General features: G+C 42.8%; 1 protein-coding gene across 2 annotated transcripts in view; it reads left to right on the plus strand.

Annotated features, from left to right (window-relative positions):
* rbfox1 (RNA binding fox-1 homolog 1) overlaps positions 1 to 25,605 on the plus strand; it is a 184,961-nt gene that overhangs the window by 53,602 nt on the left and 105,754 nt on the right. For both annotated transcript variants that reach the window (XM_061847146.1, XM_061847148.1), the window contains exon 2: positions 15,508 to 15,798. In XM_061847146.1, coding sequence (XP_061703130.1) covers positions 15,508 to 15,798 — 291 coding nt within the window. The remainder of the gene's footprint in view (positions 1 to 15,507; positions 15,799 to 25,605) is intronic.

Here is a 25,605-nt window from a genome sequence, read left to right on the forward strand (position 1 = left end):
GAAAGCACCACCGATCAATGCAAGTCAAAACTAGCAGGCATTCAAACTGTTTTTTCCCCTCTGGCAATTAAGTCACGTTTAGAACTGTCTCAGCGGCTCTTGTGACAGGCCGTGCTTCTTCAGAAGCCACAAGAATACATACTCTACCACTTTATTTTTCTCAGGGTACTCCGGTTTCCTCCCAAAAACGTGCATAAATTGGAGGTTCTAAATTGCCCATTGGTGTGATTGTGACTGTTGTCTGTCTTTATGTGGCCTGCGATTGGGTGCACCCTGGCTCCTGCTCAAAGATAGCTGGGATAGGCGCCAGCACTCCCACGACCTTTGTGACAGTAAGCGGCTCAGAAAATGGATGGATGGACATCTATTGACTCATATTGACTCTATTTTTTGTCACCCCCAAGAATTATCAGATTATTTTTTCTTCTTTACATAATGACTGCACACGTGGAGTTGTGATAGAGCCTGCTGCTGTCATGGTCCTGCCGGTCCAGCCTTGGGTGTGCGGGTCCCCGCACAGCTGCACTGATTAGGAGGCGCACACCTGCGCCTCATCAGCAGTGATTAACCCCTGTATATATAGGACCCAGTGGACGGTCTCGGTTTGCCAGATCGTCACAATTCATGCCCTGTTCCTCCACTCCCGTATTCTTGATCGTGAACCCTGGTGTACCGACCTCTGCCTGTCCTCCGACCGACCTCGTAAGCTTGGCGCCTTTGATACTCCTGCCATCTCTGATCGATCTCCCGTGTACTGACCCCTGCTTGCCCCATGGACCTGCTCTCTATGCCCAACGTCCTAACTACCGCTGCTCCACTTGACTGTCTGCCTGATCCGCGACTTTGGAACGAATAAACACTTGTCCCAAACTGCTTCTGCGTCTCCGGAATCCTGCATTTGGGTCCTCCTCCGTACCGATGGGTCATGACAGAACAATCTAGCCAACACAGGACCCAGCAGGAAAGACCTGGCGTCGCCGGGACAGACACGAGGTAAACCGACTGCCAAAGGACCAAGCCTGTCCTATCTGGGTAGGCTCCATGATGTCGTCCCCTTCTTCCGTGTCACACGCACCGCCTGCGTGTCATGATTATGTCCCGACCACGACCCGCTCACCACTTCATATTCTTTTGGACTCCGATTTTTCTGACTTTGAGGAAGACCTTGATTTATGTGACCGGCTGCCTGACTACGATTCAGATTTTGACTGTGAATTTCCTCTCCCTATCATTAGTCCCAGTCTGTTTGTTTTACCTCCCCGTGTTTCCAGCTTCCAAGTGTCTTCGCCCGGTAGGTCCAAGTCCTCGTCCTACAATCCTTTTTTGGGAACCCGCTTGGCCATTTACCCGGGTCCTCCGCGTGGCGGCCAGAGTACACGCCCATGCAGGGTGCGTCCTTGTACCTCCCGCTGCGTGCCGACAAAGACACCTTCCTCGTCCATCTACTCCTCACCAGCAACGATCAAACAAGCAGACCCAGAGCTGGTGGCCAAACTTCCAACTCAGAGGGAGGAGGGGTCACCAAATCCTGAGGTGCAGCGACTCGAGGATCACGAGAGTTTCTACCGTGAAATGTGGGCAGAAATAGAGCAGCAGAGTGCCGAAGTGGCGGTCCTCACTGCCTAGCTTCGGTGAGGATTAGATAACCATCCGAGCTATGCCCACGTCACGGTTGCAACAGACTCGCTGCTTACTCATGCCCACATCGCAGTAGCAACGGACCCACTACTGAGCAAAGTTCACATCGCTGTGGCAACTGATCCACCGCCGCGCCATTCCCACTTCGCAGTTGCAACAGATTCACTGCAAGCTCACGCTGCGGTAGCTACTAATCCGCTACCGAGCCAAGGTCACGTTGTAGTGGAAGCAGATCCGCCGCCTCGCCATTCTCACGTCGCGTTTTCAACAGATGCGCTGCAACAGATTCATTGCCGCGTAACACCTACGTCGCGGTGGCAACTGTCTTCCGGCGATCGTTGTAGGAAAAGGATGGAATTGGCGATCGAAGATAGGCCTGCCAGAGCGCCTTCAACATGTATTTTCCCAAAGAACAACGAATTGCAGAGGGCTGAAGTTCAGAGGATGGAGTGAATTCAGATAAAGATGAGGCAAACTATTTTCCTCCAGTTAAGAGGGGGAGGACTTTATCATTCCCGTCACCCCATGCTCTACCCAAGAATAATCTGTTCATACCCCCTAGTGTCTGCCAGTTCGTCTCCGGGATCCCTGACCATGAGTCAGTCGGACTCCGTCTGAAGGAGCCGACTCGAATTTCATGAACAAGCGTCCAGTTCAGGAGTGCCAAGGCAAACACTGAAAGAGCAACTGCGCAGTGTTCTGCTGCTTGTGGGGATTCAGGAGCCAATCTCAAAAGCCCACGTTCCTGTCCTGGAGGTGGCATTGGTTCCGCAGCCACCTCACATTCCTGTCCAAAAGGTGGCGATGGCGCCGCAGCCGCCTCACGTTCCTGTCCGGTAGGTGGCGATGGTGCCATTGCCGCCTCACGTTCCTGTCTGGGAGGTGGCAACGGCTTGTCGGCATCGTCACGGTCCTGTCCAGCAGACGGCGGTGGCGTCACATTCCCCTTAGTTCTGGTCCCCGGCCATTCCACGCTCCTGCTTCGACGGCGACTGGTCCACAGCCACCCCACACTACTGCTTCGACGGCAACCAGTCCATGGCAATCCCACGCTTCTGCTTCGACGGCAACTGGCATGCGATCGTTCCACGTCCGTCTGGACGGCAACAGAGGATGGTGACGGCTCATCGGCATCCTCAGTTTCCTGTCCAGCAGACGGCGACGGTATCACAGTCCACTTCATTCCAGTCCCTGCAGCGACCGGTCCGTGGCCGTCCCACGCCTCTGTCTCGACGGTGACAGGGGCTGGGGAGTTCAGATGGGCCACCCCAGAACTGGAAGGGCATCGGGATGGCTATGATTGTGATCGTGGCGGTCATGGCTTTGGTCATTCTCTCCGTTGTCCTCATCACTCCTGATAATTCCCAACTGCTTCATGACCTAGCCTCGGCAGCGATTGATGCCCAGCTGCCTCACGATGAAGCCTCAGCGGCGCTCCCTGACCACCTCATAACCGAGCCTCGTTGGTGACCAATCCACGGCTGCCTCACGACCAAGCCTCGGCGACAACCGATCCCCGGTCGCCTCACTACCACGTCCTGGGAGTCCTTCGTCCTTGAATGCTTTCCTGATTCTCTGTTTGGTTCCTCCTCGATTCCTCCAGAATCACCCGGTAGGGATCCTGGTGCTTGCCATCCGGGTCATCCTCCTGACCTGTCCAGCCGGACGCCTCGCTTTTGGTGGCCTGGACGGCCACCAGACAGACTTGGGTTTGGGGGGAAGGGGGGTTATTGCCTGTTTATAAGTGTTTATACATCATTTGTTCACCAAAATTCGTTATTTTGAGAGCTACAACTGCCACAATTTCAATGTTAGTTTTCATTAGCTAGACAATGGTGTTTTCATTCATTGTGTGTTAGCATTTAGCTAGCAATTTTTTTGAACAAAAACAAAGAAACTCAAGTCTGTAATGGGTTTGAACATTCAATAGGGTTATTTTTCTATGTCTCTAAATTTACAGTGAACTTCAATTAAGGTGTCAATAAAGAATTTAAGTTCGCACCCTAGGGCTGGATCAGACTACAGGATTTTAGCCCAGATATTGGCCAGAGATTTTAGATCCAGTCAAATATGATCTTTGTTTTTTTTTTTTCAACATCGGACCGGTTTTCAATTACAAAATCGCATTGGGACATCCCTATTTATGATGGAAAATGTCTGGGTTATTTCTTTTACAATTAATTTCTCTGTGTTACATTTATCTAAATCATTTCCAAAGCCACACAGTAAAGCAATATAAATAAAATCATTACAAATTAGTTGGGATTAAATATGGGGATCAACTGACAAGTTTCTTTCTCCTTATGCCAATCATCTTGATTTCTCTCTGCATTAGAAAGCTTTGCTTGGTTTGGTAGGGTACCAAGGTGTGGATGTATGAAAATGAGTATTTAATGGGAAAACAACCCACTGAAGAGCTTTTGGAGTTCCATCAATCACATCCGCAATCTGCACATCTACATCAGCTAATGGATTGCTCAGTGGGTACATCAGGGGGTTCTCTGCATTGACTGTTTTTCTCTATCTTCCTCCTCACTGGCATATGGTTTGTTCTAAGTCGGAGGTCTTCCGACTTATTTAGCATAATGTAATGGTTGGCGTAAAAAAAATGGCACCACCTGTGCTGTGCTTATCCATTTGAAACATTTATGATGACAAAACGTATTTGCAGAAATACAGTACCCCATTTAGAGAATTTTGTCAAAATGGAATAATAATGGCCCTCTTTACAGGAGACAGCATGCAGTAGATGATGGCAAAACTTTCCCATCATACAGTATGTGAGTAGTACCACTGTATGTTAGACCTTGGGCAGAAAATCTACACAAGTGGAAGTTGGGAGAGAGTTGCGGAAAGAAAAAAAAATCATGGACTGTTTTAAGGAATGCTTCTGTCATTCTCAGTAGCACCTCCTCCCACTGCTTACTCACACACACTCACATACACTGAGCTATCTATAATAGATGCTAGCTGTAGGCAAACACTGCAGGGCTGGACTTTATAGCGCAGCTGGATGTGCATGGAAGGCAGAGACGACATGGTAGAGCAGGTACCCCTGAGAATACACTCCACGTTTCTCTCTCTCTCTGTCTCTGTCTCTCTCTCTCTCTCTCTCTCTCTCTCTCTCTCTCATTTGTGTTCCTCTCGGTCTCTCTCCATCCCGATTCTCGCTACTACTGCTACTCTCTTGCACCATGCTGTTTGCGCCGTGACTGCAAGAAAGCAGCTCGCTACGTGCTCCTTCTGCTGGTCGCGTGAGCAGGCTTGTGTGTCTGTATGCGTGCGTACGAGTGAGCCTCGTTGTTACGTTTTCATCTGTTCAAGTCATGTGGCAAGTACTGTAATTGCAGCTGTGAAATATGAAGTAGAAGTGTAGTTTTGTTTGTTAAGCACAAAGGAGGTGTTTACTACTGCATTTTGAGTTGGTATGAAGTTAGTGATTTTTGTTTCAGTGCACAGAGCTGTGTGCAGAAATGACAATGGTATTGTTTGGTGTGTTCATCATTCTTCTCCACATTACTGATTAAGTGAGTTTAAACTCCACAATAACAGATTTGTGATGCACATGTAGCGCCTCTCTAGTATAAAATACTTCGACGAGGTAGCCACCTCAGTTCTTTTCTTACTCCAAAGGATGAAACTAATAAATTAACTCAATGTTAATTACTCTAAATGTCTATTACAATTTTACTCGTTACTTGTGCATTTAATTCTCTTATCAAAAAGTCTCTGAAATGATATTTCCCCATGAGTTAATATTATCCTAATTTAAATAATCAAGCTACCAGAAAAACTCACCACTATTTTAACTATCTTGCTGATAGTCAAATAATAAACCTGATTATGTAACAAAAAGTGTGAACATTTAATAACAAAATAAAGGACAGAAAATCAAACATGTATACACAACAGTCACATAAACAAAGTCAATATAACAGGTACACAATGCACAGGGCCCCAACAAATATGAATATAGTGGGCAAGCAAACGCAATTCAAACACCAATGTCACTGCGGTGCTTCCCAAGGCAGGAATGAAGAAAGGTGAAGGTGGTTTTTCCTTTGTTCGGCATCCTCACGGTCCTCGTCCTTTCTTTCTTCCTTGAAGTCCAAACATAGGCCTCGCAAGCCGCGTTAGCTCGACGCTAGTGCCCTTGTCCTCTCCCTCGTGATCCAACACACAGGCCTTGCTAGCTAGCTTTAGCTGGTTGCTAGCGCCCAAGCCAAGTCCCATGCATGTACTTAGCCCCTGTGGTAGTGGCTAACTCCACCACGGTACAGCATGATTTGAGTAGTCCACTCAAACGACACACTATCCCAGTTGAACTTTCAACTTTTGATAAATGTCGCCCGTTCACTTTCTTTGTCCTTCTTCTCCACCACTCTACCTTCCAGCCTTTTTTCTCTCTCTGTCGTCTCCTCAACACGTCACTTCTTGTCTTTCTTAAACAATGGTTACAACAATAAAATGACAAACAAAAGTATTTCTTTTTCACAAATGAATCAACACATTTAAATACAAATCCCTCCAAAAGAAAATACAGTCAGCACACACAGTTTAACAGATATTCCATTACATTGCATAAAGAAAACATTTCACCTAATTGCTATTCTATTATACTGAAATATTCCTGTACAAAATTTTAACTGGGTTACTAAAAGTCTCAGTTACTTTTGACTTATGAGAAAGGAACATTCAAGTGTTCAGGGTGTTTCTTTCAGTTTTGTCCTCAGTAAGCAAAGAGCATGCTGTATTTGGTTAAGATTAATCCATTGAGATATTAATTTAAATTTCCATTGCATACTCATGCCATCGTTTTGGAGTTAAAAATGACATCTGCAGAAAAAGTTACCTGAAAATACACTCAGGTCAAAACCTGCTTGAGTCTGCTGATATCAGTGGCTGAGGAGCAACACATATTCTTTTTAAACTACTACGTGTTCGGCAGCATAATTGTTGCCTATATTGAAAGTCTGGATGTTTTTTTTTTCAGACTGAGTGACTGTTGAGAGGTTGGATACATTTGGGTAGGCTTGTTTTTTTTTTTTTTTTAAATCGATTGCTGTATGGCTCATTTGCAGTAGGAAGAGAGCAGCGTAACGTAAGTGTCTGAAGAGGAATTTCCATCTATATATGTGACTTTATTCACCTCAGTATTGTATTGATTTCATTGCTAGCCTTTGAAAAACATTATGGAAAGATAATGTGACAGGTATTTGAGGCTTTTTGTACGGTCAGAATGTTGTGTGAGCGCAGAGGACTTTGATTAGCGTGTCTGACTGGTGTCATGTTTGTACCATTTCAATCAATGACACAATTTTTTTTTAAATTTTTGAATACATTTTAAATGAGCAATTGAACATAATTTTGGGGCACTGTCATCTTGACGTGAGTGAGTAGCGGTACAGTATATGATAGCTTGTCTTGAGTAAAGCTTGTGATGTGACAGCTGTTACCCAGCACCATGTTTTTACCAATTAATCAATGACAGCATGATCGATTTGTGATATTTTAGCATACTAAATTACTCATTGAACAAAATTTTTGGGTACTGTTGCATTGTAAATGATGTGAGTGTGCGTATGAAAAAAATTCCATCTTGTACAAAGTAGGGTTTGGAAAATCAAGATGTTTTTTTTTTTATTTCCCGAAACGTTGTCATTTTAGAGGTTAGGATTTCACCTGATGTTGACAAAATATGAAACTATGAGTACATAGTGCCACTTTAAAATACAGTACATTCTTCTGTCCAGAGCGGCTTTGCTCCACTTCTACCTTTAACGTCACAGGACATGGCGGTCTATAGATTTTTATGATGAAAAAAGTTAGTTATTTACTTACTGCACCAAAACAGATTGATATTATTGGAAATGACCATCAGTTTCATACTCTTGAATAAAAATACATTGAGAAATAACGAGTGAAATGCAGGACATCTGGGTGCTATAGGTTCTTTCAAGAATTTTTCTGTTCTTCTGTTTCACAGTAGCCGATAAAGAGACAACTAATTTTGATGACTTTGTTTTTCTCATAATCATTCGAAGAGGTTAACAGAACTAAAGAACTGTGTTCTGAAATTGCATCTATGACTGGTGTTGATTTGTGATATGACAGCTGACAGAGCTTTGAAATCTTCAAAAAGCTTCTGCTTCACATTCAGGTACACGCTACAAAACTGATGGAATGGTAATTTACAGTGCGGATAAGGACCTTGTGCATCCTGCTAAGGCAACTCAAAAGTTTTGAAAAGCTTCATCACAACGCAATAGACCATGCTTTTAATCTTCATCCATTCTTTACCTGAGCCGCTTATCCCCGCAAGGGTTTTGAGAGTGCTGGAACCTTTCCCAGCTATCATTGGGCAGGAGACAGGGTACACTCTGAACTGGTAGCCAGCCAATCACAAGGTACATAGAAACAAATAGCCGTCCAAATTCACAATCACACCTAAGGGATATTAAAAGTCTCCACTTAATGCATATTTTGGTGATGTGGCAGGAAAACAGAGTCCCCCCCCCAAAAAAAAAAAAAAAAAAAAACACGCACAGAGAGTGAAAGCATGCAAACTGCACTCAGGCAGGGCTGGGATTTGAACCCCAGTCTTCAGAACTGAACTGTGAGGTAGGCACTCTATCCAGTCAAACACCATACTGCCTGCATTTCATCTACTGAAGATAAATATGAAGGCAGCAAGACTCCAAAAATGGTGGTTGCTGGCAAAGTCTCTCCGGTGAGGAAAACATTTGGTCATATCCATGGGCTCCAGATTTCAACCAATTATCCATCCATCCATTTTCTTAGCCACTTATCCTCACAAGGGTCATGGGAGTGCTGGAAGCTATCCCAGCTGTGAAAGGGCAGGAGGCAGGGTACACCCTGAACTGGTTGCCAGCCAATCACAGGGCACATCCACCTTGGGGCAACGCTTTCCGACTTATCCACCGTGCCACCAACAATTTAATTTTATATATATATATAATTAAATAAATATTTTTTTTATTTTTTTTAATCCATAATCCAGACCAGGAAACGATCTGCTTTTATCTCAAGTAAATTTAACCACTGTAATGGTCTTCTGACTGGACTCCCCCAAAAGATTATTAATTTTGTTTGTCGTTTTTATTGTTTTTATCCAGTTTTAAATGTATCTCTTTGTTTTCAAATGCCTTTAATCACGTAAAGCAGATTGAGTTACCTCGTGTATGAAATGCGCTATAGAAATAAATTTGCTTTGCTTTGCTTAAAAATGTATTTGTATTTAAAAAAGTGTCTACACTTTAGTCATGTCTTTGGTTTTTTTTGTCATTGCAATTGTGTACAGTATAAAAGCAAAATCACAAAAAATATTTTAAATACCTTTGGATGTAATGGTAAGTTACTAGTAAGTTAATACAGTAAAAAGTAAGTGGGATCATATAGAATTGGCATCATGTTGCATCTACGTGCTTACTGACTACAGTGAGACCTCTGTCATCATATTGACAGAACTAATTATCATTGTGATCCAAACTCTTTGTGACTCTCAGTGATAAAGTTGTTTGAAGAAAAGTCTTTATTAAAGTATCCTGTAGATGCCGGGGCATGAATTATGATTTTAAAAAAGAAGACACACAGACACAGACATGCAGGTATCAGACTTTTTAACAATAATAATAATAGCACAGTTCTGAGGTCCAACGTTCGATCCCGGCCCCACCTGTGTGGAGTTTTCGTGTTCTCCCCATGCTTGTGTGGGTTTTCTCCACGTTCTCTGGTTTCCTCCCACATCCCAAAAACATCCAACATTATTTGGGTACTTGTGAGTGTGGCTATTTGTCTCTTTGTGGCCTGTGATTGGGTGGCAACCAGTTCAGGGTGTACCCTGCCTCCTGCCCATTGATAGCTGGTATATATATATATATATATATATATATATATATATATATATATATATATATATTATATATATATATATGAGAGAGAGAGAGAGAGAGAGAGAGAGAGAGAAATCTTTTATACACTTGAGACACTTCCGCGACACCCGTGAGGATAAGCAGCTAAGAAGATGGATGGATCGAAAATAATAGTAATAATAAAAACTAAAGATTGCAGAGCAAACATGAGAGAATACAGTACAGTGTAATATGGTGTGTAACAGTTGTTTGAAGAGATGATCCCTTAGGGTGTGTCCGTGTGAGCATTTGTGGATGTGGGAGTGTGTGTGTATGCATATGTGGGCTGGTGGTTGGGTTTTGTGTGCAGCCCTCTGCCACGTTCAGGATATTTCAGAGCTCTAAATGTGGTTCTTATTACATAGCAGAGTATTTAGCCAAAACCTACCATCTGCATCTTTCTTTCACTCTCAGCCCTCTCTCACAGAAAAATACAGTATGAATGTTCTGTGAGTGTCATACCGTCACATGTGCTCTTTTTCATTCATTAAAATTGCTATAACTTGCTCCTATATTAAGCAGCCAGGAGGGGGATGGGTTTGTAACTTCTGTGCTTTTTTGTATTACATTTCTAGTTCGATGACGCTTATTACATTTTGCCATCAGCTTGTCAATATTATGCACAAATAAAAAAACAATGAAAAGGAAAAGCACAGAGTTGCAGTCACACAATATTTCTACTTTTGTGGTATTTGATAAATTTGTATCTTCATACATGAGAACAAAGCAAACAGACAAGAAACCTCTCTGTAAATTATGTCAATTAGTTATGGACTCTTTATACTGTTCTAAAATTAGGCATTTAATTGAAAATGACCATGGGCAATAGACAATAGCTTGTTACATTCTTTTAGTGATCTTTCTTATTAAGTAAGCAAGGAAGCCTTTCTTGTCTTTGTTTTTATCTTTTTTTTTCTTTCCATAGCTGGAAATTAAGGCAATCTTTCAACTTAGTGGGAAAAAAAAATCAGTGGAATTTGACCAACATGGGCCTGAGGATTTGGGTGCTGCCCTGCAACATCTTTTTTAAAAAGATTTCCTCACAAAGCATATTCACAACTGTTATCCCTGATCTGTCTTATTTTTCTTGTTGGGCGTGTGATCAGCATGATAGATTTGGTAGCATTCGAGTGAAGTGAGAAAAGAAATGGTGGTGATGACGGTGGGGACACACACACCAGGCTGAAGAGGGTGGGGGACACGCAGTGAGGACATGCTAAAACTAAAAACTACCCAATAGAACAAAATGAGACGGGACTGAAAAGGGTAGGACAGGATGTGGGAAATCAGCAGCACGACTGGTGAGTTCTGTGGTGAGATGCTAAGAGTCTAAACACCAGTAAGAACCTGTAAGTTGATATCTTAATATAACCTGTGTTGAATAATAATAATAATATAGCATCGAACTTTGTAAGGAATGAACACCATATCACATGCATCTTAGTCAAATGGTGTTTGAAATAGCTATGCCAACACGTTGAGGAAGGGTGGGAGGAAAGGGGTGGTTCTCCCCCCTCCCCATCCAATTGGGCAAGCCAGCATGCTCATTTCGTGGGAGTCCCAGCCAGGAGAATTCCACCTATTCTCCAGGACCCAAAATTGTCCCCGAGCCCAGTTATTCCCAAACTTTGTTGACCCAAGTCACATATCATAGATTTGAAAAATTTCACAGCACACCACCAAATAATTTCCCCCAAAAAAGATAGACAAGTTTATTATACACTTTCTGATCTATGGTACAATCTACAATCTATGCTCCCTTTCCAACGAAATGTATGAAGTTCAACGTCTGATCAATCCAACAAAGACTTCGGACATTCTACTGCCCTGTGCTTCACAAAGACTTGGCTTTGTCCGACTCGACCCAACGGAGCTGTTATGCTCCATGGCTTTGAACTTCACCAGGCGGACTGCATCGCAGAGTTGTCGGAGAAAACAAAAGGCGATTCGATATGCTTCAATATCAATGAAAAATGGTGCACAGACGTCATACAACTCAGCAGACACTTGAGACCACTTTTAGAATTGCTGTTCTTGAACTGTATGCCATGTGTTTATATTCTGCCTCAAGCTAGCATGAACTGCTAACGCTCACCAAATAAGTAAATGACAAAAAACAGCCAGACTGAGCCTTCATTATTCTCAGTAACTTTAACAAACAATACAAGCAGCATGCAGACTGACTGATTCGGGAAAATAACAATTTAGAGCATGGGTCTGCAACATTGAACACTCAAATAGGCATTTTGACCTGGTTCCATGGAAAAGACAACAATTTGAGCTGCAAACAATTGTTAATATCTGAAATGAAGATGTTAGCGTATATATATTTTATATATTTTCTTTGTGTGTCCATCCTCGAAAGAATGTTTCTGCAGCATATCTATGTATATCTTTACACTTCTAAAATACTGTGTTGCTTATAAAATCCATGCAGTCATCCATGTTTCAGAAAATCAAGTTTGATTCATTAAACACATTAAACGTATTTTAACTCTGACTGAAAAATTGTAGAGCTGAAGGTTTCTTTCAAATGAATTAAAAGATGAATTCAAATGATCGATTTAGCATCAATCCATCATTCATTGGGCTTCCGTAAAATGAAGCAGAGCCTTGACGTGAATTTAAAAATACAGTACTGTAAAATTGACCTCTGCGACTGCCGATCTTAAGCTCCGTTCCCTCAGCTACTTCTGTCATGTCGCACAAGCTTCCAAAATGGCGACTGAACAGTACAGGTTTGAAGTTAATTCTCTATCTATGAGTAAGCTATAACCCAGAAGCTAGTTGTTGCAGATTTCAGTGTGCTGTCCGAATGTTATTTAAAAAAATAAATAAATAACAAACCCAGTGGTGACTCCTGTTCCTCATTGCCCATTGCCAATGGTATTACAATGCAATGGAAAAAAGAGCACTATTTCACTGAACAATGAAAGTAATTATTTGCAAAATTACTGCCTGAATATTTATTTTACCTTTATTTACATTTTACTTAATGATAAGACATGATACACACTTTTGAGACAAATAACATATGCTTCAATGGACACTTATGTATTTTTCCAAGCCACGCACAGCCACAATATAATGATGAAAGAGCCACATGCGGCTCTGGAGCCACGGGTTGCTAACTCCTGCTTTAGACCCATGCTATACCACAGTAAATAATACATATTGAGTCACTCCTCCTCCTTCCCTAGGCTCCTCTGATCACTCCTTAATCTACTTAATACCTACATACTGGCAAGTACTTAAATCCGTGAAGCCTTCAGTAAAATCAATGAAAAAGTTGAACCAACGGCGCAAAAATAGATCTTCAAAGCTGTTTCAACTGCACAGACTGGAGTATTTTTGACAGACAGATGGTAGTGGACTTTGCAAAAAGGATGGAGATGGCACTAATGAACACTTTTTTACAGAAGAGGCAGGAACAAATTGTGACCTACATGACCGGAGATGGGAGCACGCAGGTTAATTATATTCTGAGCAGATGTAATCTGAAGGAGGTTACTGACTATGAGGTAGTGGTAGGGGAGAGTAAGTAAGTTTCTTTCGGCTTGTCCCTTTCGGGGTCGCCACAGCATCTCATCTCAGATGAACGCACATATATGTTTGGCACATTTTTTTTACGCTGGATGCCCTTCCTGACACAACCCTTCTCAGGGAGTGCACGCCCCAGTGAGTGTCACTCAACAATAGATGGTGGTGGTGTGTAGGACGACTCTGGTGGTGGGTAGGAAAATTAAGAAGACAAAGGTAGAGGAGAGAACCAGGGGATGGAAGCTGACAAAGGAAGAATGCTGTGCGACCTTCTGGAAAGGGGTGAGACAGGCTCTTGTTGGACAGAAGCTTCCGTAAGACTGGACTACTACAGCCAAGGTGATCAAAGACATAGGGAGAAGAGTACTGGGTGTGTCTTCTGGTAAGAAAGGTGAAATGGAGACCTGGTGGTGGAACCCCAAAATACAGGAAGTCATACAAGGAAAGAGATCAGCGAAGAAGAAGTGGGACACTGAGAGGACTGAGAAGAGGCGAACGGACTACATTGCGATGCGACATAAGGCAAAGGTAGAGGTGGTGAAGGCTAAATAAGAGGCATATGACGACAATGTAAACCAGGTTGGAAACAAAAGAAGCAGAAAAGAGTGTCTACAGGTTGGCCAGAGAGAACGATAGAGATGAGGAGGATGTGCAGCAGGTAAGGGTGATTAAGGATAGAGATGGAAAGGTGTTGACTGGTGCCAATAGTATGCTGAATACATGGAAAGAATACTTTGACAAGTTGATGAATGAAGAAAATGAGAGACAAGGAAGAGTCGAAGAGGCAAGTGTAAAGGACCTGGACGTTGCTATGATTAGCAAGGTGGAAGTTAGAAAGTCACTACAAAGGATGAAAAATGAAAAGGCAGTTGGTCCTGATGACATACCGGTGGAGGTATGGAAGCAATTTGGAGAGGTGGCTGTGGAGTTTCTGACCAACTTATTCAACAGAATACTAGCAGGCAAGAAGACGTCTGAAGAATGGAGGAAAAGTGTGCCAGTTCCCATTTTTAAGAACAAAGGTGACTTGCAGAGCTATGGCAACTATAGAGGAATAAAGTTGATGAGCCACATAATGAAGTTATGGGAAAGAGTAGTGGAGGGTAGACTCAGGACAGAAATCAGTATCTGCAAGCAACAGAATGGTTTCATGCCTAGAAAGGGTACCACAGATGCATTATTTGCCTTGGGGATGCTAATTGAAAACTACAGAGGTCAGAAAGAGGTACATTGTGTCTTTGTGGATCTAGAGAACGCTTATGAACTGTGATACTTCATTGGCAAGTCTGGTGTGGCTGAGAAATACATATGTTAGAATAGTACAGGACATGTATGAGGGCATCAGAACAGTGGTGAGGTGACAGATGAGGTCAGAATGGAATCCCCTTGGACATGATGTTTGCAGATGACATTGTGCAGTGCAGTGAAAGCACGGATCAGGTGGAGGAACAATTCGAAAGATTGAGGCATGGACTGGAAAGGAACACACCAGGCAGGTCTGAGATATTGTTTTGGAGAAGTTTAAAGCCGGATTACAAAAACATTTCCATATCAAGGAGCACTGTGCAAGCAATCATATTGAAGTGGGAGGAGTATCAGACTACTGCAAATCTACCAAGACCCGGCCATCCCACTAAACTTTCACCTGCCCAACGAGCTGCACATAGTCAAAAAGAAGAAGTAAATAAAAAAAGCAAGCACACAAGATACACAATTTACATACTACCTAATCTATGTTAAAGTTAAGGTCAAGGTTAAGTCTTTTAACATCTAAATAAGATTTCGCAAATCTGGGAAGTTGAGCGGAATCTATGCTCCACTGGTTATCTTTTTTTCTGGTGTTGAATTAGGAGTTAGGAATGTTTGAAAGTGATTATCACATCACAAATGAGAGTGTGGCACAGTGGCTCAGCTGGAAAGCATTGGCCTCACCGTTCTGAAGACTCGGGTTCATTCCCAGCCCTCCCTGTGTGGAGTTTGCATGTCCTCCCAGTACCTGCATTTGTTTTCTCCGAGCACTCCGGTTTCCTCCCACATCCCAAAAACATGCAACATTCTTTGGACCCTCTAAATTGCCCCTAGGTGTGATTGTGATTGCGGGTGTTTGTCTCGATGTGCCCTGTGATTGGCTGGCAACCAGTTCAGGACGTACCTGCCCGTTGACAGGTGGGATAGGTTCCAGCACTCCCAGCAAACCTTGTGAGGATAAACCGCCAAGAAAAGGATGAATGGATTCCAAATAAGATTAAATATTAAAAAAAAAAAACACACGATTAATTAACTGGTCATTTTTTTCCCATAGTTGATGAAAGACGTAGTGAAATTCCCATCCCAAATCTCAGATTATACCTATACAGTGTGTTTTTCATTAAATTTGTTTCTGTTTTTCTCTATACAGGCTAACCAGGACACACCAACACCCCCAGATCCATCCATGGCCCAGACTTACACATCAGCCCAGTTTGCCCCTCCTCCCCAGAATGGCATTACCACCGAGTTCACAGCTTCACACCCCCACCCACATCCACACTCCCATCCACATTCACACCAGCACCCAACACCTCAAGACTATTCTGGGGTTCAGGCCTCTGGCAGTGACCATCCACTCAATGTGTACCAATCTACACAAAGCCACAGTGACCAGAATGGATCAGACCTCAGCAATCAGACAGTCACCGGCACAGCCACAGTAAGATATGATGGGCTGAATGAAAGTCTTGTTTTTCTTAGTTATCTGTTTTTAGTCATTTCAAAACCTGAATGGACTGTGACTCTGGCCAGAGGGAGAACATTTCATATCGATACATGATTGTTGCTGTTTTTGGAAATAAGAATTCCAGCGAAGAAAGGTAAATTTGTGCTCTTTATTAGATGAAAATGTCGAAATCTAATACGCATATATCTTTGGGGGCGTCCTTGCAGTACAAGCTTACAAAGGCATATTGCTTTTTTCATGCTTCTAAATTATAGTAACTGCCGTAGAACAAGTGTGCATTACACTTTCATTTGTTTCAAAAATATACAATGATTATTTTCCTTTATATCAAATATCAAATGATTATATTCTCTTCTACCTCGACAAAAAGGCTTTTTCTTCTACGAGTTGGACTTTTGCTTAGACTCCCTGAATGTGTTAAGAATGGGTCTTGGATGTCATCTAGAGTAAATCTGCATGCAGTGCATGTCTTCTAGAACTTCATGTAACAATCTCAGTGAGGCCCTGGAGTAATTAAATCCAATGACAAAGAAAGTGACCAGGAGGTGTTTGAAGATTCAATTCCACAAAACCAAAACACGATCCTATATATTGTGAAAGTTGTCCATCCATCCATTTTCCAAGCCGCTTATCCTCACAAGTGCCATGGGAGTGCTGGAGCCAATCCCAGCTAACTTCGGGCAAAAAGTAGACAACACCCTGAAATGGTAGTCAGTCAGTCACAAGGCACACATATCGACACCATCGCTGAGCGGGAATCATTCCCAAGTTGCCCGCACCAAAGTCAGGCATGTGCACCACTACGCCATCAGTGACTCTGCACAGATTGTTTTTTGTAAAAAAATTTTACTCTTTGTAGAGAATTGAGAGTGGACCAAAGAAGTGTAACAATGTATTGTTTTTTTTTTCCAGATAACCTGAAACAAGAGTTGAGTCAGATCCTTCACCCTTGAGGAAAAAAAAAACATTCTTCAAGGGTATAGGAAGTTGCAAAAACCAGGAACAATGCCTCAGGGCAATAGCTCAATGCATCATACAGATGATGTAAAGCACTCACTGAGTGCTCCAACAAGATGGTGGTTTTGGTATTCAAATGGGACTAAGGAGCACTGCAGGCAAGATAATCTATTAGAATATGAAAAAAATATATATTGATAGTGAATTCAATATGTTTACCTGACAAAAGCAGGAAGAAGGGTGGAGTCATAGAAATTACTTGATCTAAAAATTGTCCATCAAGTCCTCTGGTCACGGGCGAATCAAGGCTGTCGAAAGGGAGGCCCAACTGACATCCAAAAAGCTCTCCTCAGTCACCAAGTTGCTGACCTTCTGTACTTTTTGTCCAAGTTATGGTATGACAGGGAAAAGCACGAGATGTCAGGATCTTGACCGTGCTCATAAGAATTTTTACTAGTTTCAGTCAGTTAAATGACATTTTGCGACACACTGAAGGAGTGGTAAAGATCAGACCTGACTTGCCACAGTTGAGGAAACAGTTGGCTGTTTGGTCCTCCCTTGAGACTCATGAGGAATCATCCCATGTGCATTTTGCTAAGATTGTGAGTCAGTCTTATTGGGCTAAAAAAAAAAAAGGGGTGGGGGGGGGCTCTGTATCAGTGGGCTGACCTGTCATCTCAATGAGAAAGCCCAGAGTGTTTAAACACGTTGTCGAATAGACTTATTTATTTAATAAAGAAATTCAGTCTGTCCACTTAAACTTGGGTGTGTTGGGCTAAAATGTTATGTTTCATTGTATTTATCTCCAGACTACTTGGCATGGGGTCAACTATATGGTTCCATTGCATCAGTTTTGGTCAGAGAGACGAAAGCAGGTAGTGAAAAAAGATTAACTGAGAGATGGACTTGATTCCACACAAATAGCAATCACATGCAGAGAGGATCTCCTCTAGTACATGGCTATATTGGTGTAGAAGGCTTCGAGGACCGAACACCTCAAAATCTTTGGTTTACTGAATGGCCAGATTCTTCTGTCAAGTCCAAGCAGAAAAGATCCCAAGAAGAAGATTGAATTGTTGACCAATGTATTGATAATAGAAGAGATAGTGATCTTCCACCAGCGATTTTTATTTAATTGGAGCATTTGGCAGGTTTGAAAGTTTGGCAGATTGTGAAGATCCTGAATTCTTAGCATACTGACTGGCTCTACAGGACAAGGGGTTTGATGAGCAGTCAAAGTGGTAAACACAAAAATGGCAACAACAAACATTTATGCAGGGACAGTGTTTTCAGCGATTTGATTTTACTCATTATGAAGTATATGAACACACAACAATCAGCTGTTTTCACCATGTTAAAACTCTTCATCTTTCTGCGAAGAAAAAAGGGGATTTCACACCGAAGAGAATTACAGTTTGAGTTATACTTGTGGTGATAACTGAAAGACTTTTTAAAAAGGGATAAAATTACATTTATGCGTTGTTAAAAAGAAAATCTGAATAGTTTAAGGTTGATCATCCATTATCTGAGCTGCTTATCCTCACAAGCATTGCAGGAGTGGTGAAGCCTGTCCCAGCTATCTTTGAGCGGGAGGCAGGGTACACCCTGAACCACTTGTCAGCCAATTGCAGGGCACATAGAGACAAACAATCATTCACACCCAGCAGGAGGTGTAACGAACGAGGCTTGAGGGCAGACTCAAATGCACAGCTCCAGAGGCAAGCAGGTAGTGTACAGAAAGCCTTTATTCAGTCCGTGGTCAATGATCAGCGATCCCGGCATAGCCTGTGTGGAGTTTGCATTGCATTTTTCTGAGTCCAAGGCAAAATTTCTGCCGCCAGATCGGTCTTATAACTGTGCAATCGAAGGACCGGAGCACTAGGCAATGAGGGATTACGTCGAGGAGCCGCTGGCAACCGGACTCATTTGCCCGTCCGTCATCCTCACCAGCCGGTGCAGGCTTTTTTTTCGTTAAGAAGAAGGATTCCACTTTACGACCCTGCATCGACTAACGAGGATTGAATGACATCACGGTCAAGAACAGGTACCCCTTGCCCTTAATCGCTACAGCATTTGAACTCCTCAAAGGAGCCTGGATCTTCACTAAGATGGACTTGCGCAGTGCGTATCATCTTGTGCGGATCCGGGACGGCGACGAATGGAAGACGACTTTCAACACTCCCACGAGGCATTACGTGTATCTTGTGATGACCTTCGGACTGACCAATGCCACGGCCGTCTTCCAAAACTCTATTAATGATGTGCTTTGGGAGTTCCTGAACAAAAACATATTTGTATACCTTGACGACATTCTCATCTTTTCAGCAGACCTGACCTCCCATATCCGACAGGTCAGTGAGGTGCTCCAGCGTCTCTTGCAGCACCAGCTGTTCGTGAAATGGGAGAAGTGCGAGTTCCACCGAGCATCCGTGTCCATTCTGGGCTTCATAATGGCAGATGGGGAGATAGGGATGGATCCCGGGAAGATTGACGTGGTGCTTCAGTGGGCCACCCCCGCCAGCAGGAGGGACGTGCAGAGGTTCATTGACTTCGCAAATTTTTACAGCAAGTTCATGCGGAACTTCAGCCTCTGCACGCCCTCACCTCTCCGCAAAACGTTTTCGAATGGTCCAGGATCTGCCAGGAGGCCTTGAATAAATCCAGATCGCCAGTTCGTGGTGGAGGTGGACGCGTCGGACTCGGGAATCGGAGCCATTTTGTCGCAGAGGAGTCCCAAAGACGGAAGGATCCACCAGTGTGCATTCCTGTCTAGGAAGCTAACCCCGGCAGAGAGAAACTACGATGTAGGGGATCGCGAACTGCTGGCGGTCAAGACAGCTATGGAGAAGCGGCAAAGAAAATGGATGGTTGCATAGTTAAGTCACTGATGGTGGTGGATTTTTGTTGGCTCTGGTCATTCTCTCATTGAAGGGGTTCATTGTTGTGGAGTGCAGATGAAAGGCAGTTGGCCCCGAGCACAGCTAAGGAGTGTTGGGGATGCTCAAAAAATATATTTGCACAAAAAAGGCAAACAAATGTAGTGGGTGGCAGGGTAACAGTTTTAATAACAAAAGGTCCAAAAATAGGAAAACCTGGGGCAGTAGTCTCCTTTTTGAATAAAACTCTTTTCATGCCTAGGTTCATCTGTGCTCATTCTCAGGTCCAGAGTTCTTAAACATGTGCGTAGCAAGGAAAGGATTGGATATAAACCAAGGAGGAATGACTAGCTGTAAATCATTGAGCCTGGAATTTTCTTGGAATTTTTGAAAGTTATTGATATCTGCAAACTTTAAATACAAAAATGCCATTTGTAGAGAATGTGTTGTCAGACGGTAAGTCCCTCCAACTCTTAAGGAGTTTTTATTTTTTTATTCTGTAGGAAATTAATCAATTCAAAGTGATTTCATATAATTTTGTGCTGACTGAATCCACAGTTTCATTAGCGGCCAAGTCAGGTAGACTTAGTTTGACAACCAACAGAAACAAATAAACGTAAATAGTGTAGTACAATTTTACCATGAAGTCATGACAATGCATGTGTTAATCATAAGCATATCCTAATCATTGGTCATTGGGTTATAGTTGTGTAGTGAAGTTATGATAGTTTGTTTTATGATTATATTAGTACAGGTGGCTTGTAGCAGCTGAAATGTGTCTTTAACAAATCATAATTTTTCTCACTAAATGTATTTCAAAATGTGCTATGAACATGAAATTTTCACCAGATGTTGGGAACAACCAAAGACAAGGAGGAAACCGGATCCAACGTCAGAAGAAAAAAAGGAATGCACAGTGCTTACAACTGAGTGTCGGGACTTTGAATGTTGGGACTTTGACAGGAAAAGCTCCGGAGTTGGTTAACATGATGATTAGGAGAAAGGTTGATGTACTGTGCAGCCAAGAGAGCAGGTGGAAAGGTAGTAAGGCTAGAAGTTTAGGAGGAGGGTTTAAATTATTCTACCACGGAGTAGATGGGAAGAGAAATGGAGTAGGGGTTATTTTAAAGAAAGAGCTGGCTAAGAATGTCTTGGAGGTGAAAAGAGTATCAGATCGAGTGATGAGACTAAAATTTGAAATTAAGGGTGTTCTGTATAATGTGGTTAGCGGCTATGCCCCACAGGTAAGATGTGACCTAGAGTTTAAAGAGAAATTCTGGAAGGAACTAGATGAAGTAGTTCTGAGCATCCCAGACAGCGAGAGAGTTGTGATTGATGCAGATTGTAATGGACATATTGGTAAAGGCAACAGGGGCGATGAAGAAGTGATGGGTAAGTATGGCATCCTGGAAAGGAACTTTGAGGGACAGATGGTGGTGGACTTTGCAAAAAGGATGGAGATGGCTGTAGTGAACACTTATTTCCAGAAGAGGGAGGAACATATAGTGACCTACAAGAGTGGAGGTAGAAGCACGCAGGTGGATTATATTTTGTGCAGAAGATGTAATCTGAACGAGATTACTGACTGTATTGTAGTGGTAGGGGAGAGTGTAGCTCGACAGCATAGGATGGTGGTGGGTAGGAAGATTAAGAAGACAAAGGTAGAGCAGAGAACCATGTGGTGGAAGCTGAGAAAGGAAGAATGTTGTACGGCCTTCCGGAAAGAGGTGAGACAGGCTCTCGATGGACAGCAGAAGCTCCCGGAAGAATGGACGACGACAGCCAAGGTGATCAGAGAGACAGGCAGGAGAGTACTTGGTGTGTCATCTGGTAGGAAAGGGGAGAAGGAGACTTGGTGGTGGAACCCCAAAATACAGGGAGTCATACAAGGAAAGAGATTAGCGAAGAAGAAGTGCGACACTGAGAGGACTGAGGAGAGGCGAAAGGAGTACATCGAGATGCGACGTAGGGCAAAGGTAGAGGTGGCAAAGGCTAACCAAGAGGCATATGAAGACATCCACACCAGGTTGGACACGAAAGAAGGAGAAAAGGATCTCTATAGGTTGGCCAGACAGAGGGATAGAGATGGGAAGGATGTGCAGCAGATTAGGGTGATTAAGGATAGAGACGGAAATGTGTTGACTGGTGCCAGTAGTGTGCTAAATAGATGGAAAGAATACTTTGAGAAGTTGATGAATGAAGAAAATGAGAGGGAAGAAGAGTTGAAGAGGCAAGAGTGAAGGACCAGGAAGTGGAAATGATTAAGTCAGAAAGGCACTACAAAGGATGGAAAATGGAAAGGCAGTTGGTCCTGATGACATACCGGTAGAGGTATGGAAGCAATTTGGAGAGATGGCTGTGGAGTTTTTCACCAACTTATTCAACAGAATACTAGCGGGCGAAAAGATGCCTGAAGAATGGAGGAAAAGTGTTCTAGTTCCCATTTTTAAGAACAAAGGGGATGTTCAGAGCTGTGGGAACTATAGAGGAATAAAGTTGATGAGCCACACACTGAAGTTATGGGAAAGAGTAGTGGAGGCTAGACTCAGGACAGAAGTAAGTATCTGCGAGCAACAGTATGGTTTCATGCCTAGAAAGAGTACCACAGATGCATTATTTGCCTTGAGGATGCTCGTGGAAAAGTACAGAGAAGGTCAGAAGGAGCTACGTTGTGTCTTTGTGGATCTAGAGAAAGCCTATGACAGAGTACCAAGAGAGGAACTGTGGTACTGCATGCGTAAGTCTGGTGTGGCAGAGAAGTATGTTAATATAGTACAGGACATGTATGATGGCAGCAGAACAATGGTGAGGTGTGCCTTAGGTGTGACAGAGGAATTTAAGGTGGAGGTGGGACTGCATCAGGGATCAGCTCTGAGCCCCTTCCTGTTTGCAGTGGTAATGGATAGGCTGACAGATGAGGTTAGACTGGAATCCCCTTGGACCATGATGTTCGCAGATGATATTGTGATATGCAGTGAGAGCAGGGAGCATGCAGAGGAACAATTAGAAAGATGGAGACATGCACTGGAAAGGAGAGGAATGAAGATTAGCCGAAGTAAAACAGAATATATGTGCGTGACTGAGAAAAGTGGAGGGGGAAGAGTGAGGCTACAGGGAGAAGAGATAGCGAGGGTGGAGGACTTCAAATACTTGGGGTCAACAATACAGAGCAATGGTGAGTGTGGTAAGGAAGTGAAGAAACGGGTCCAAGCTGGTTGGAACAGCCGGCGAATGGTGTCTGGTGTGTTATGTGACAGAAGAGTCTCTGCTGGGATGAAGGGCAAGGTTTACAAAACAGTGGTGAGGCCAGCCATGATGTACGGATTAGAGACAGTGGCACTGAAGAAACAACAGGAAGCAGAACTGGAGGTAGCAGAAATGAAGGTGTTGAGGTTCTCGCTCGGAGTGATCCGGTTGGATAGGATTAGAAATGAGCTCATTAGAGGGACAGCCAAAGTTGGATGTTGTGGAGACAAGATTCGAGAGAGCAGACTTCGATGGTTTGGACATGTTCAGAGGCGAGAGAGTGAGTATATTGGTAGAAGGGTGCTGGGCACGGAGCTGCCAGGCAAAATAGCAAGAGGAAGACCAAAGAGAAGGTTTATTGATGTAGTGAGGGAAGACATGAGGGCAGTTGGAGTTAGAGAGGAAGATGCAGAAGACAGGCTAAGATGGCAAAAGATGACACGCTGTGGCGACCCCTAATGGCACAAGCCGAAAGGAAAAGAAGAAGTTGGGAACAACTAATACATCTATACATACAAAGAAAGTACAACAAATAAACTAAGATAAGATAAGACATTTTGTGTGTAAAGGTATAAAATGACATAGTGAAAAGTATTTAACATGCCAAATGTTATTCATTTATTAGTTGGTACAAAAGCCTTTGTTTGCAATGACATCTTCAAGATGTCTCCTCTATGGAGAAACTAGTCAGAAGCAGTGTTCTGGTGTGATTTTGGCCCATTGCTTCACACAAGGAGTCTTCAAATCTTGAAGATTTGGTGTGCTTCTTTTATGAACCTTGAGTTTTCGTTCTTTCCAGAGATTTTTGATTGAATTCAAGTTAGATAATTGGCTGAACCATTCTAGCAGCAAACTAATTGAGAATTTCCTTGGTTGTCATTATCTTGCTGAAATGTCCACCCTCATTGCATTTTCATACTTCTCATAGATGGCCGCAGATTTTTGTCAAGAATGTCTCAATACATTTGCCCATTGATTCTTCCTTCAGTCATATGAAGTTTACCAGTACAATTTGCTGAGGAGCCCCAACCATCATGTCCCCACCTCTATCACGAACCAACGGTGTGGGGGCGGACCCAAATGCAAGACTCCAAGATGAGGACATGATGTTAGACGTGGTTTTATTTCAGAAGCGGATCGATACCAAAAAGCAGTCCATAACAAGGCAGAGGCACAACAACGCTTGGCTAGGCAGGATCCAAAAATACATCCAGCAAGGTCCGATGACTATGGGGCAGAGTAACAAGCTTAACAGGATTGGATTAACCGAAGGACACAGAATTGCTGTGACAAGGATAGCTCAACACTAGACTTACTCTCAGTGGTGGAGAATCCTACTGGCAGTGAACGTAACACACTAACACAAGGCAATGAACTGGAAATGCCAGTGACAAAACTCCAAACTTAAATATAATATTATATAATAATAAATAATATAATATAAAATGGTCTAATTAGAGTCCACATGGAAAACAGCTGTGGCCGATAACAGGTGTCAGAGGTGACATCGCCCAGAGCGGTGGCGAGGCCACCCGCTTCTTGGCCGTGGTCCAGACTTGCTCATGACACACCTCTGAACATTACTACTGATGTGTTGTTTTTAAGGTGATGTGCAGTGCCATTTCTTCTCCAAACGTGGTGTGAATTATGGCAGCCAAACAGTTCAATTTTGCTCTCATCTGACCACATTATATTCTCCCAGTATATAACGGCCTTGCCCAAATGTTTTTCAACAATCTTTCAACGAGCTTTGCCATGCTTTTTTTTTTTTTCACAACAATGGGATCTTGTGTAGTGTGCATCGATACAGACCATGGCGGCAGGGTACATTACACAAATCTTTCCTTATGATAACAGTACCTGCTAATTCCACATCATTTTGAAGCACTCCACAGGTGGTTCTTCTCTTGGACAACTCTTTTGATTATTCTTTTCACTTCTATGTCATAAATCCAGGAAGGAACACCTAATTGAGACAAATTGATTGGTATGATTGGCTTTCCATTTACGTATTATGCCTCCAACTGTGCTTACTGGAATGTTCAGAAACTTAAGCTACGCCCATGTAACCAATGGCATTGTAATGTTATTCAAAGAGACAGGTCTTTGCTCTTATCCATCATGAGATGTGTCTTAACTCACACTTTGCCAATGAGACCCTTTTGTAGGCCATCAGTTTGGGTTGAACCAGATGACATTCATTTTCAATGACTACGAGCTGGATTGCTGTTCAATTGTTGATAGGAAATCTGTGTTGTCCTGGCTTTGCAAGCCTTTTTGCACCTCCCTTTTTTTCATTGTTCAATGTTTTTTCCCTGTGTCACTTCAACTGATTTTTACACACTAATTTCTTTTTGTTTGTATGGTTTACCTGTGTTTTTCCCAACATCTAGAAAAAAATTCAGGTTATTAGCAAGAGAAATAGTAATGGGAAGAATGGTGACGTGTTATTTATTTCAGCCAGTGTATTTTATAAATATATGCAAACTTCAAGTACAATACAATGTTTCACTCTGACTTAGTAAAACCTCTGAATTGCAAAAGGAAAAGGACTTAAAAATGAAGAATAGAGACAAAAAAGTGTCCTAAATTTGAACCATAAGAGAAAAGACCTTTGTTAACGAACCAGACAATGATAAATTTAAAAAAAAAAAAGCAAAGTATTCATTCAAATTCATTAAGTATTGAGATGTTCAGCTTC

Source organism: Syngnathoides biaculeatus, chromosome 16 (assembly GCF_019802595.1).
Source record: "Syngnathoides biaculeatus isolate LvHL_M chromosome 16, ASM1980259v1, whole genome shotgun sequence".
Lineage (NCBI taxonomy): Eukaryota > Metazoa > Chordata > Actinopteri > Syngnathiformes > Syngnathidae > Syngnathoides > Syngnathoides biaculeatus.